We start from the raw sequence: 13,725 nt of genomic DNA on the forward strand, positions 1-13,725 counted from the left end.
CGACATTCTGCACATGCTTGGTGCCAGTGACTCTTTCTCACGTCCCAAAGTGCATTTGGAACAAGGAGCTGATGTTGACCGGGTCACCTCCTTTGGGTTGATTGTGTCCTTAGGAATGCTCCAGGGGTCTCTGGTTGCTAGGTGCTCTCCCTGCTCCTGTGATTGCTCTTTGTCATTATTCTTTTAAATTCTGATCTATCACCTTTAAAAAAATTTTTTTAAAGTCAACATACTTTTTCCACATTTTTTAGTTGGTGCATTTTAGTTGTACTTATTGAGGGTGATCTATGACTTCCTGATGACTCTTCCTCTGCAAGTGACATTTCTTTTGCTTTTTCTGATTTACTTATAATTTTTGAGGGCATTGGAAATGACATCAGACTTGTTAGATTGGAATGTGAAATAAAAAATTAATAAGCTTCAAAGAAGAATCTGTGGAGATGCCTATGACTCAGGACAGGTAGACACAGACGTCCAGGGCCGAGGTGATCCTCTCTGGGCCAGGGCTTGGCTGAGGCCCCAACCCGGGCCTCCTCTGTGAGGCCTGCAGGAGTGGGGAATGCTTGTCTGCAGGGTTCTGTGGCTCTGTACTGGGCCAGGAGGGACCCACGACCCATGCTCCAGTGCAGCCGTGTGCCCAGTGTGATTGAAGGTCTCCTGCTTCGTCTGGTCTCTATGTGGTTCCTGGTTCCCAATTAGTCAGGTGCCTAGGCCGAGGCCACCTCCAGAGCAGCAGCCCATGGTGGCCTCACCCCGTTCCCAGCCATGTCATGCAGCTGGTGGGGCTCTTCTGTCTGCAGGCTCTGGAGTCTTGGGACGCCTGGCCCAGACTGGTCCTGCTGCTGTGTGGCAGATGCCTCCTGCTGTGCTTCGTCCCTTCCCAGCACTGAGTGCCTCTCTTCAGAAACTGGCTTCCCGAGGTCTTTTGATTCCTTCTGAACACGTTTTATTTGTCCTGTGTTCTCTGTGTAAGTACATTTCAAAAGTATGATATGGCTCCCGATCTCTGGGAGATGTTTAAGGTGTGAACTTCAATAAGGCAGCTGCTCCTTAGAGGCCTGTGGTGTGGAAGGGCTGCTATCTGTGGCAGGGCATCCTCGGGGCTCCCTAGGGATTTGTGGGGGCCATGGCTTGCCACTGTGAGCTGCATGCATTGTGGCTTGTCCAGGCAGGTACCCCTGTAGCCTTCAGTGAAAGGGCTTGGGGAGCAGAGTTGCAATAGGTCCTGTCCCTTCCTCTGCTGTCAGTGGCCATTTGCTGCCCTGCTGTTCTTCTAAGGGAGCCCCTGGTGAAGATGTGGTCCTCTCTGCTCTGAGCTATGCCTTGTGGTACAGAGGGTGGCAAGTAGATCAGACCTCGAGCATCCACATGCCCAGAATTGGGCGGCAGGGTCATGTGCTGGGCCTGTTGTGCAGGACAGCTGGACATCGTGCGTGTCAAGGTGCGAGGTGTCAAGGCCCTCACGCTTCCTCCTGAGCCTTGGTGCGCTAGCGCTGCCACATGGGACAAGCTCTAGGGGAAAGCCCATCGTACCCGCTGCCCTGGCCTTTTCCCTGCAGATGGGCCTTTGGTGATGGCTTTGTTGAACCACCTTAGGGTTCCCACAAGCTCCCCTCCACTGTGGCTTCAGACAGGGGAGGCCTAGGACAGCAGTTGTGGCTCCTTCCTGCGCTGCACCGCAGGCTCACTGTGGGGTGCAGGAGGTGAGGGCAGCATTTACTTTTCATGTCAGCTTTACTGAGCACGCTCTGCCACCATTCCTCCTGAGCCTCGGTGAGACCTGCATGAGGAGGTAGCACAGCTGGGGACATGGTTTAGGGTGTCCTGTGTGAACAGGTTCCAAGCTCCCTGAATGACTCTGAAGTCAGCCTTTCTGCCAGATTCATTCTGGGGATTTCCCCTAACAAGTCCATGAGAAGAAACAGGCCTGGTCTGCAGCTCTCACAGGGTCCCTTACGGGAGCTTGCCAGGGCTCCTGTGTGCCCAGCTTTGAAGCTGAGATTGTGTTTCTGTGTTGGCTACAAAACAGTGTGTCCCAGAGGACCTCCTTCATCTACCTGTGCCTTAGTGGCTTCCCTGGACTTCTGGGCCCAGGGCAGCTCAGGATTCTTTTTGCAAGAACCTTCCAGAAAAACGTTTCTAGCTGCTGCCCAGTGCAATGAGGCCCCACAGGAGCCGCAGCCCTGTCGTTCCACAGTATTGCAGGCCCAGCCCTCTTGGGTCCCTTTCTGCTCCAGGGTGCGAGCCCTTATGCTCTGGGGCCCCACCTCACTGTGAGTAGGTCCCTTTGGGGGGTCCATGAGGGTGCTGGATCTTTCCAGGCTTCCTTTCTGGGAGCGCTTCAGCTCTGCTGTTCCCAGCCCTGCGTCCTCACATGGCTTCTCTTGAGCCCTCTTCTTCAGCACTAGCCTTCGCCGTGTTAGCCCCTCACTGCAGGACAGTGCCCACCAATCTGCTCCAGGAGCCACTGAGAACAGAAGGCTCCCCTGGAACTGGGGAGCGGCCCTCTTGCCTTTGTGGCGCCAGCTTCTGTTTTGTGGCTGGGATTATCTTTTGCCATTAGACACAAGTGTCTGTTATAACTTTTAGTTGGAGGTCCACACTCCTGGGAATCAGAGGCCTGGGGGGCGTCCTTGGTACTCAGGTACCACTCAGGGTGGCATGTGCACCTGGATTCAATCCCAGAAGCTTTTGGGAGAGTCCTTGAACTCGGGCTGGCGTCTGCCTGCTACACAGTTTGCCGCAGGGTTTCTCTAACAGGTAATGGTTCTCCCTGGGAAGAGACCACTGCTCACCCACTGGTGCAGGCTTCAAAGGGTGGCCATTTGTTTGAATGGTTTAGAGATGGGGAGAAGCAGAGCAGTACGTGGGGTGGCCAGGGAACAAATCCGATGGTGCAGCCACCCTTTCCAAGCACAGTCCCTCCTGTGTCCCTGAGATGGCAGCTGCAGGACGGAGCACACCTTTACATACAGATGGGTCTCACTGCTGACTGGCGCATGCTTTGAGTTTCATGCCTGGTGGCTTCTTTCTTCCTGTTTTATACAGTCACTGACAAAAATTAATAGGGAGTTGGACACTATTAAATTCACACGGTTGAACGGAGTGCCATCTAACAATGGGACTATTCTGAGAAATAAAATCTTCCCTCAGAGGACATAATCGCCTCCACGCTTAGCTTCTCTCCTAGCCAGTATTGCTGTCACAAACAGAGGTCCCATTGAGTCCTGGGGGCTCCTAGCCTGGTGACTGCCCAGCTGCACGTGGGACTCATCCCTGTGGGCCATGCGGGTGATATAGAAACGCTGTGCCTTCTCCTGCAGGGTGCAGTTGGGGCCTGGCTGTGTATCCACTACAGCATGTAGGACCCCATGAAGGGCCAAGCACCACTAGGCCTGTTGACCTGGCCTGAAAGTCCTCAGCTAGTCCTGGAGCAGGGGGAACTGGTGCTGGAGCCTGGCCGGGGTTCTTCTGAGCGCAGATCTCAGCACCACAAGCCTAGTAAACCCACCCTGTGTGCACAGGCACTTACTTGGCCCCAGCCCCTGGGGTGCAGGAAGCCATGGGTGGGCTTCCAGGGCCTTCCCCTTCCCACATCTTCCCAGTTTTCCTTCTTCCTCCTGAGCAGAGGCTGTAGAGACATGGGCCCCTGAGGAAACCCAGTGAAGGACACCTCCCTCTCCAGTCTCTACTGTTCTCGATTTCCTTAAAGTGGCCTCTTGCAGGATACCGTCCCCAGCTTCCAGGAAGCTCATCCCAGCAGTGCCCCCTCGCCTGCATTCATCAATGCAGCCGAGCCCTGCAAGTGAGCCTCTCCCCCGGGGCTGCTTCATGAGAGCAGCTAGAACCAGGCTGACCGTGGGCAGCAGCCACCCCAGATGGGAACCTTGACCAAGTTGCTTCACCTCTCAGCCCTGTCCTGTTTGTAACACGGGGACTTAGCTGTGTCACCTGGTTGGTCGGAAGGAAGTAAGTTGCCTTATGTAAAAAATGCTTAATATTTTAACCATTTTTTAATTTTTCTGTAATGCCGCAGATTTTCTTTTATTTACTTATTTATTCTAATTTGTTATACATGACAGCAGAATGCATTTCAATTCATGGTACACATACAGAGCGCAAGTTTTCGTGTCCCTGGTTGTACACAAAGAAGAGTCATGCCATTCATGTCTCCTACATGCACTTAGGGTAACGATGTCCATCGCATTCCATCGCCTTTCCTACCCCACTGCCCGCTCCTTTTTTCTCCTTCACCTCTGCCCTATCTAGAGTTCATCTAATCCTCCCATGCTCCCCACCCACCCCCATTATGTATCAGCGTCCACGTATCAGAGAAAACATTTGGCCTTTGGTTTTGCTAACTTCACTTAGCATTATATTCTCCAACTCCATTCATTTACCTGCAAATGCCATGATTCTATTATCTTTTTAATGCTGAGTAATATTCCATTGTGTATATATGTATACCACATTTTCTTTATCCATTCATTTGATGAAGGGCATCGAGGTTGGTTCCACAGTTTAGCTATTATGAATTGTGCTGCTATAAACATTGATGTGGCTGTGTGCCTTAGTATGCTGTTTTTAAGTCCTTTGGGTATAAACTGAGAAGTGGGATAGCTGGGTTAAATGGTGGTTCCATTCCAAGTTTTCCAAGGAATCTCTGTATGCTTTCCGTACTGGCTACACTAATTTGCAATCTCACCAGCTCTGTATGAGTGTTCCTTTCTCCCTGCATCCTCATCAACTGTTCTTATTATTTGTATTCTTAATAGCTGCCATTCTGAGTGGAGTGAGATGAAATCTTAGAGTAGTTTTGATTTGCTTTTCTCTAATTGCCAGAGATGTTGAACATTTTTTCTTTTTTTTTTAAAGAGAATTTCTTTTTAATATTTATTTTTTAGTTTTTCAGTGGACACAACATCTTTATTTTATTTGTATGTGGTGCTGAGGATCGAACCCAGCACCGTGCACATGCCAGGCAAGCACGCTACTGCTTGAGCCACACCCCCAGCCCTGAACATTTTTTCATATATTTGTTGATTGATTGTATATCTTCTTCTGAGAAGTGTCTTGGCCCATTTATTAATTGAGGTTTTTTTTTGGTATTAAGATTTTTGAGTTCTTTATATATTTACTAACATCTATCTGATGTTAGTGTGGCAAAAATTTGCTCCCATTCTGTAGGCTTTCTGTTTACCTCACTGATTGTTTCTTTTGCTGAAAAGAAGCTTTTTAGTTAGAATCCATCCCATTTATTGATTCTTGATTTTATTTCTTGCACTATAGGAGTCTTATTAAGAAAGTTGGGGCCTAATCTGACATGAGGAAGATTTGGGCCTACTTTTTCTCCTGTTAGGCACAGGGTCTCTGGTTTAACTCCTAGGTCCTTGATCCACTTTGATTTGAATTTTGTGCATGGTGTGAAATAGGGACTTAATTTCATTCTGCTGCCTATGGATTTCCAATTTTCCTAGCACCATTTGTTGAAGAGGTTATCTTTTCTCCTACATGTTTTTGGTGCCTTTGTCTAATATAAGATAACTGTATTTATGTGGGTTAGTCTCTGTGTCCTCTATTCTGTACCATTGGTCTACATGTCTATTTTGGTGCCAATACCATGCCATTTTTGTTACTATTTCTCTGTAGTATAGTTTAAGATCTGGTATAGTGATGCCTCCTGCTTCACTCTTCTTACTAAGGATTGCTTTAGCTATTTTGGGTCTCTTATTTTTCCAAGTGAATTTCATGACTGCTTTTTCTATTTTCTATGAGGAATATCATTGGGATTTTGGTTAGAATTGCTTAAATCTGTATAGTGCTTTTGGTAGTATGGTCATTTTGACAATATTAATTCTGCCTATCCAAGAACAAGGGAGATCTTTTCATCTTCTAAGGTCTTCTTTAATTTCTTTCTTTAGTATTTTGTTATTTTCAATGTAGAGGTCTTTCACTGATTTCCAGGTATTTTTATTTACTTTTTGAGGCTATTGTAAATGGGGTAGTTTTCCTAGTTTCTCTTTGAGAGCATTTGTCACTTATGTACAGAAATGCCTTTGACTTATAGGTGTTGATTTTATATCCAGCTACTTTACTGATTTCATCTATTAGTTCTAGAAGTTTTAGGATGTTTTTAAATTTTCTAGGTATAGAATCATATCGTCTGCAAATAGTAATAGTTTTGAATTCTTCTTTTCCTATCCATATCCCTTTAATTGCTTTCATCTGTCTAATTGCTCTGTATAGAGTTTCAAGGACTTTGTTAAATAGAAGTGGTGATAGAGGGCATCCCTGATAGAGGGAATGCTTTCGATTTTTCTCCATTTAGAATGGTGTTGGCCTGGGGCTTAGCATAGATAGCTTTCACAATGTTGAGATATATTCCTGTCATCCCTAGTTTTTCTAGTGTTTTGAACATGAAGGGGTACTGTATTTTGTCATGCTTTTTTTGCATCTATTGAGATGATCATATGATTCTTTTCTTTAAGTCTGTTGATGTGATGAATTACATTTATTGATTTCCATATGTTGAACCAACCTTGCATCCCTGGGGTGAATCCCACTTGATTGTGGTGCATGATTTTTTTGATATGTTTTGTATTCCATTTGCCAGAATTTTATTGAGAATTTTTGAATCTATGTTCATTAGAGATATTGGTCTGAAGTTTTCTTTCTTTGATGTGCCTTTGCCTGGTTTTGGAATCAAGGTGATATTGGCCTCATAGAATGAGTTTGGAAGTGTTTCCTCTTTTTCTATTTCATGAAATAATTTGAGGAGTATTGGTATTAGTTCTTCTTTGAAGAACTTGTAGAACTCGGCTGTGCATCCATCGGGTCCTGGACTTTTCTTGGTTGGTAGGCTTCTGATGGCATCTTTTATTTCATTGCTTGAAATCGATCTGTTTGAATTGTATGTATCATCCTGGTTCAGCCTGGGTAAATCATATGACTCTGGAAATTTGTTGATGCCTTTGATATTTTCTATTTTTTTGGAGTACAAGTTTTCAAAATAATTTCTAATTATCTTCTGTATTTCTGTGGTGTCTGTTGTGATATTTCCTTTTTCAGCATGGATGTTAGTAATTTGAGTTTTCTCTCTCCTTCTCTTTGTTGCATGGCTAAGGGTTTATCAATTTTATTTATTTTTTCAAAGAACTTTTTGTTTTGTCAATTGTTTCTTTTGTTTCAATTTTATTGATTTCAGCTCTGATTTTAATTATTTCCTGTCTTCTACTGCATTTGGTGTTGATGTGTTCTTTTTGTAGGGCTTTGAGATGTAAGGTTAGGTCATTTATATGTTGCCTTTTTTTTCTTTTAAGGAATGAACTCCATGCAGTGAACTTTCCTCTTAGTACTTCCTTCATAGTGTCCTAGAGATTTTAGTGTTGTATCAGTGTTCTCATTTATCTTTAAGTATTTTTTAATCTCTTCTTTGATGTCTTTTATAACCCATTATTCATTCAATAGCATATTATTTAGTCTCCAGGTGTTGGAGTAGCTTTTATTTTTTATTTTATCATTGATTTCTAATTTCATTTTATTGTGATCTGATAGAATGCTGAATAGTTATCTCTACTTTTTTGTATTTGCTAAGAGTTGCTTGGTGGCATAGTATATGATTTTTAGAGAAGAATCCATGTGCTGCTGAGAAGAAAGTGTATTCACTGGTTGATGGATGTAATATTCTATATATGTCAGTTAAATCTAAGTTATTGACTATATTATTGAGTTCTGTAGTTTCTTGTTTAGCTTTTGTTTGGAAGATCTGTCCAGTGGTGAGAGAGGTGTGTTAAAGTCACCCAGAATTATTGTGTTGTGGTCTGTTTGACCCTTTTGAACTTGAGAAGTTTGTTGGATAAACATAGATGCTTCATTATTTGGGGCATATATATTTATAATTGTTAAGTCTTGTTGGTTTATGGTTCCTTTAAGCAGTATGAAATGTTCTCTTTATCCATTTTGATTAACTTAGGCTTGAAGTCTACTTTATCTGATATGAGGATGGAGACCCCTGTTGTTTCCGTGGTCCATGTGAATGGTATGTTTTTTCCTAACCTTTCACCTTCAGTCTGTGGATGTCTTTTCCTATGAGATGAGTCTCTTGGAGGCAGCATATTGTTGGGTCTTTTTAAAATCCAGTGTGCCAGTTTGTGCCTTGATTGGTGAATTTAGGCCATTAACATTCAGGGTTATTATTGAGACATAATTTTTATTTTCAGCTATTTTTGTTTATTTTTGGTATCTAACTTGATTTGGTTTCTCCTTTGATTGATTTTTTTCCTTTAGTGTAATCCCTCCCTCTGCTGATTTTCATCATTGTTTTTCATTTCCTCCTCATGGAATATTTTGCCAAGGATGTCTATAGTGCAGGCTTTCTAGTTGTAAATTCTTTTTTGTTTATCATGGAAGGTTTTTATTTTGTCATCAAATATAAAGCTTAATTTTGCTGGATATAAGATTTTTGGTTGGCATCCATTTTCTTTTCATTTTGAAATGTGGGATAGCATGAAAAGACCAAATTTAGGAGTTATTGGGATACAGGAAGGCATAGAGTTCCAAACCAAAAGAATGAACAATGTATTCAATGAAATAATATCAGAAAAATTTCCAAACATTAAGAACAAATTTTAAAATGAGGCTTACAGGACACCCAATGTACAAAATCACAACAGATCCACACCAAGGCACGTTATAATGAAAATGCCTAAAATACAGAATAAGGAGATATTTTAAGAGTCACAAGAGAAAGGAATTAGATTACATATAGGGGGAAAACAATTAGAAGTAATACACAAATTTTGGGCTTCCCAATTATTTTTTACATATAATTTCTGATAGACTTAGTGAAATGATTACTTGTTTGGTTTAATAGTAACTTCAGAACCACTAACGCACACACAGGACCCATGGCAGGAGCAAGTGGAGGTGGCTGCTGGACAGGCAGCATTTGGGATTGGCAGTGAGTCTCCTTCGTGTTGGTTCCAGACCCCTGAAGGACTGCTGGTGATAGAATCGCTTTTTGTTCTGGTTTGGCTTTTCTGTCAGGAGCACCTCTGCTTTCAGCTTGCAGGACAGCAGGGATTGTGTATTACATGTGCATTTTAAGAGGTGGTGCTGAGTTAAAGAAGGTCACGGAGCTAAGCCAAGAGTAGGTGGGTGGTAGGAAGCCAAGCCTGGAGGCACAAGCTGGTAGCCAGGTGCACTAGAGTTCCCTCCCTCAGGAGAACACCTAGCAGTAGGCCCAAGGACAGGGCTCTTTCTCCTCCCACAGTGAAGCCACAGTGGAGCTCAGCACACAGTAAGCCTACCACACTCCCTTATTTGGGCTGAATACCTCCAAACTAAACGGATGACCCTTCTCCAGGACATTAGCTCTGGGAAGCACTCACCTGTACCAGCCACTGGGCCCTGGCCTGCATCTAAACAGAGATATGAAGAACAGGACAGAAAGCTATAAGACACTGTCAGGAGCAATTGAATTCTTAAATAAAGGGAGGGATGCATCATTGTCCTGTTTTAGGTTATTCAACATATAGAAATTTAAAAATCCTTAGGTGGGATGATAGACGTTCATTCAGAGGGTGTAAATTCAGAATCAGAAAGGACCAGTGAGGCTGTTGAATGGAGTGGTCAAGTTAGGAGAGGCCCGAGGAGGGGCCCCACCTGATCAGGGAGATGCTCTGAAGGAGATGGGTGCCCTGGCAAGAGAGTCCAGGGTGCGCAGCGACAGGCCTGGGGAGGCCTGGCCTGGAAGGTGGGACTTAGACTGACACGGGGTGCCACGGAGACCTCGGGCAGAGTGCTAGTGTGGAGCAGCGGTGTTGGGTTGAGAGGTGGTTGGAGGCTGGGAAAGGAGGGTGAGTGGGGACATGGGGAATAGGCGCTATCTTCGCTGACAGTCAGTGGGGGCCCTCGATGGAGTGCCTTGTCTCTGAATAGAAGGCCTTTTCCCCTGGACCTCCCGACCCCAGTTGTAAAAGGGAGGTGTGCTTCTCACCCTGAAGGCAGTGCGGGTCTGTCGGCTGTCCCCCTGGCTTCCGCTGAGCATGCTGCTCTTACTTGTTAGGCATCAGGAGCAGTGACCTGCCCAGGTGATCTGGGCTCTCAATTTTGCCATGAAAAGGGGTTTTATGTATTCACTCTTTCTCCCTAAAATATTTTGAAACTCTAGGTTCGTCTTTTGGGCATTACCAAACCTGGAGCCTGGCGCCTGGCACATTCTGCAACCACCTCCCTGGGTGGTGTCCTGGGGGCAGTGGCGCCCTGGTGCCTGGCTGTGTTGTCATTTGCTTTTGGAATATTCTTCTCAACACGTCTCCAAAGGGACACAGAAGTCATCAGGATAGTTTATGGCAGCAGAGCAGGCTGCCTCAGTGTGCACTCTCACGGACAGTGTGATGCTGTGGGTCCCCCCACTCACCTAGATTCAGGAGATGGCCCATGTTGGTGTTGGTGGTCTGTTCCTGTGACTGTTTCTACTGAAGTTGCAGATGACTGCTCCTGGCTCAGTTTGCCTCCGACCCGGCCTTTTTTAATGAATGTTGCTTTCAATGGATTTTGTTAGAATAGTTACCTGGCCCTTAAGAGGATACACTACACCTGAAGGAAATGTCCCCCTTAAAAAGATCTAATGGCTCAGTCAGTAATGCATCTTCCAGCCCCTTACATGGTGTCCACTGCTCCAGCCAACCCGCTCTGTAAGAAGATGGTGTCGGCAGTCCCTGGGCTGGTTTCTAGGCAGCCCAGGTGGAACTTGCCTCCCAGGACCGTTCACATTGTGCCCTGGTGGCCGTTGCTCTGTGTGAGACTGGGAGTCGTCCTGCTTCTGCTTTCTCAGTAGCACGTTCTCCCCAGAATTCTTGTGGCAGGCAATGTTAGCATAGCCGAAGCCTTTAGGGAACCATGGGTTTCCTCTAAGTACCTGGTGTTCACTGTTAGGTTTTTTTGTAACTAAAAACGTAAGTCAGGCAAGATTAGCCAAAGCTAGTAAGGTGACATTCAGAAGGGTTAATTGGTGTTCGCAAAGAGGGCAGAAAAGTCAGTTGTGTGAGCATGCGCCCTGGAGAACCAGCTCTCCACAGTTCATTAAGACGTGAACAAAAAGCACCTGAGGGTCTGCGTCTGCCACCTGCTCCACATGAACGAGTAGAGCAGCTGCTAAAAATAGGCACGCGTTTGAGCAGCATTAATAAACGTGGGTAATTGCTCCCTGTTGGCGCAGTTGCGCTGTACCTCTGTGTGGTGTTGAGAATTGGCTGTTTCCGTGGAAGTCCTCATAAAGTGTGGCAGGTGCATGAAGCACAGTAACGCCTTCAGCAGAGCTCGCTGACGGGAGCCCTTGTCCAGGGGTTCAGGAGAACTGTCCACAGAGCGGTGAGCTCCCATCATGGACATCTCTGGTCCATTTCAGGAGTCAGAATTGCTTCCCAGAATATTCTTTGCTACCACTGCTGACCAATGACTGGCCACATGGTCATTGTCACAGTCATCCTCCAGGAAGCTGGTGCCTGAGGGTCCTGTGCTAGATGGGCAGGACAGCACCAGGTTCCTTTCTGCCATGGATTGTATGATTCTAGGTCCCTTCAAGGACCAGCAGTTTATGGGAAAGAAATGACTGACAAGCGAGTCTAGTAAGAGATTGGATTCGTAGATGTGGTGTGACCATAGCAACCTCATGACCTCTTATGTATTTCCTGTTGCTAGATTTTGACCTGGACATGAGAGGTTTTAGTAGCAGTGTAATGAAAGGTGACCTCACTCCTCCACTGATGACCAGGGTCACTCTGGCCAGCCTGGATGGTTTGTTAGGTGACCCCAGGAGCCCTCATTCAGTCCAAGAAGTTTCCTCCCAGGTGGAAGGGGCTGTGCTGTGCGGTCTGGCTTCTGCGAGGAGCAGGGACCAGCTTTGGGCAGCAGCCAGGAGGGGCGGTGCACTCTCTGCGGCCATGCCCTCCACAGCTTTGGGCCGAGAGTCTTCTGCTCTGATCTAGCAAAAGCAGAATGAAATGAGGAAGATAAAAAGGAAGTGACGTGAGATGGAGTTCTTTGTCACATGAATTGGAGGGGCCACTGAGGGCCCTCGCTGCCTGTGTCCTCTCTCCTGATGCCACCTCTCTCTTGCATTGTAGAGCACCAGAACTACTTTGGAATAGACGAAAACCTCGGCCCTGTGGCTGTCAGCATCCGGAGGGAGAAGGTGGAAGACCCCAAAGAGAAGGAAGGGTCCCAGTTCAACTACAGGGTGGCTTTCAGGACTAGCGAGGTAACAGGCTGCCCTGCCCTGCAGCTGTCCAGGCTGAGTCTCCAGAGCACCACTGCTCTAGCCAGACAGGGCCTGGAGGGCATTATTTAGTGTATGACCATACATTTAAGGTAATTGAAGAAGGGTTGCAGGATGTTATTCTAAGTGAAAACTTTGGAAACCTGACTCATATATTCAATGGCAATGATTTTGCTGCCACCTTACAAGGTAGAATGGGTAACAGGATAAAGACCTATAAAGGGCTGGACACAGAGGACAAAGGCTATAATGCACGTCAAAACCAAAAATTAGTTTAAAATCCAACATAAAACTGGGTGGCCTGAGATGGGTGAGTGTTCTCCGGTGCTCACACTAGTCTAGGGGCGCTGTGTACCCACACTCAGTGCACTGCAGACCCAGGTTAATTTCCGGCCTGACTCTTTTTAATGAAGATTGATATTGGTCATTTCCAAACATACTTTGTATGGCCATGTGAATGTGACACCGGAAGCCACTGTGTGGTGAATGTGCACTTACAAGACTGCCATGGCCACCTGGTGCAGGGTGGTGGCTCAGTGGGCAGCTTCACTGGTAGTACAGAGTCAGAGCTCATCTGCACTGTGGTTTTGGTCCCTAGCCTGTTGGATTCAGAGGGGTGTCTGCTTGTTAACTGTCTGGAATGTGTGTTTTGATGGACACTTACCCATCTGGGAGGAGAGAGCCCTGTCCAGTCCTGCAGCTTATGTGGACACGTGTGGCCCTGTGTCTTGCCTGGGGTATGCAGCTATTCTGGTGACCTAGGATCCATGCTAGATATATACACATGAGATGAAATCCCTCTCGGTGACCTGGTGGAGTGTTGCCCTATATAGATAACCAAGAATAAGCACTAACTGCGCTCTGGTGGCTGTTCCTACAGCTCACAACCCTGAGGGGCGCCATCTTGGAAGATGCTGTGCCCTCCACTGCCCGGCACGGCACCGCACGGGGACTGCCACTCAAGGAGGTGCTGGAGTATGTGGTCCCGGAGCTGAACACACAGTGCCTGCGGCAGGCCTCCAGCTCCCCCAAGGTCCCAGAGCAGCTGCTCAAACTGGACGAGCAAGGGGTGAGTATGGCGCGAGGGTGTGTGAGTCTGTGTCTTATTTATGAGACCTTGAGTGTCCTCGTCATCGGCTTTGAAGACCACTTCCTGTAAACACTTGGAGCTCTGCTCTGCAATTTCCCCAGCACACCTTCCTCCAGTTCAGAAACCTGCTGCTGCACGGCGGCCGTCTTGGCTGCATTGTTGGTGTGTGCCAGCGAGCAGGAGTGCATCCCTCGTCTGAGAGTAGATGATGTGCAAGCCTGGTGGCCCTTATGCTTATCCTTGTCTGTTCTGAGGACAGTGCTGACAGGTGGGTGTCCCAGACTGCATAAGGAAGACCAAGACTGATGGGACTTTGTCCCTCTCCCATGGGGGCAGCGAGGCCAAGACCACCAGG

The 13,725-nt window shown here is 46.4% G+C and overlaps 1 protein-coding gene across 2 annotated transcripts in view; it reads left to right on the forward strand.

Moving 5' to 3' along the window:
- The window catches only part of SIPA1L2 (signal induced proliferation associated 1 like 2), a 145,043-nt gene that overhangs the window by 71,079 nt on the left and 60,239 nt on the right, over nucleotides 1–13,725 (forward strand). For both annotated transcript variants that reach the window (XM_081298625.1, XM_081298626.1), the window contains exons 3-4: nucleotides 12,129–12,262; nucleotides 13,161–13,349. In XM_081298625.1, coding sequence (XP_081154751.1) covers nucleotides 12,129–12,262; nucleotides 13,161–13,349 — 323 coding nt within the window. The remainder of the gene's footprint in view (nucleotides 1–12,128; nucleotides 12,263–13,160; nucleotides 13,350–13,725) is intronic.

Source organism: Spermophilus citellus (genome assembly GCF_964194105.1).
Source record: "Spermophilus citellus genome assembly, chromosome: 6".
Taxonomy (NCBI): Eukaryota; Metazoa; Chordata; class Mammalia; order Rodentia; family Sciuridae; genus Spermophilus; species Spermophilus citellus.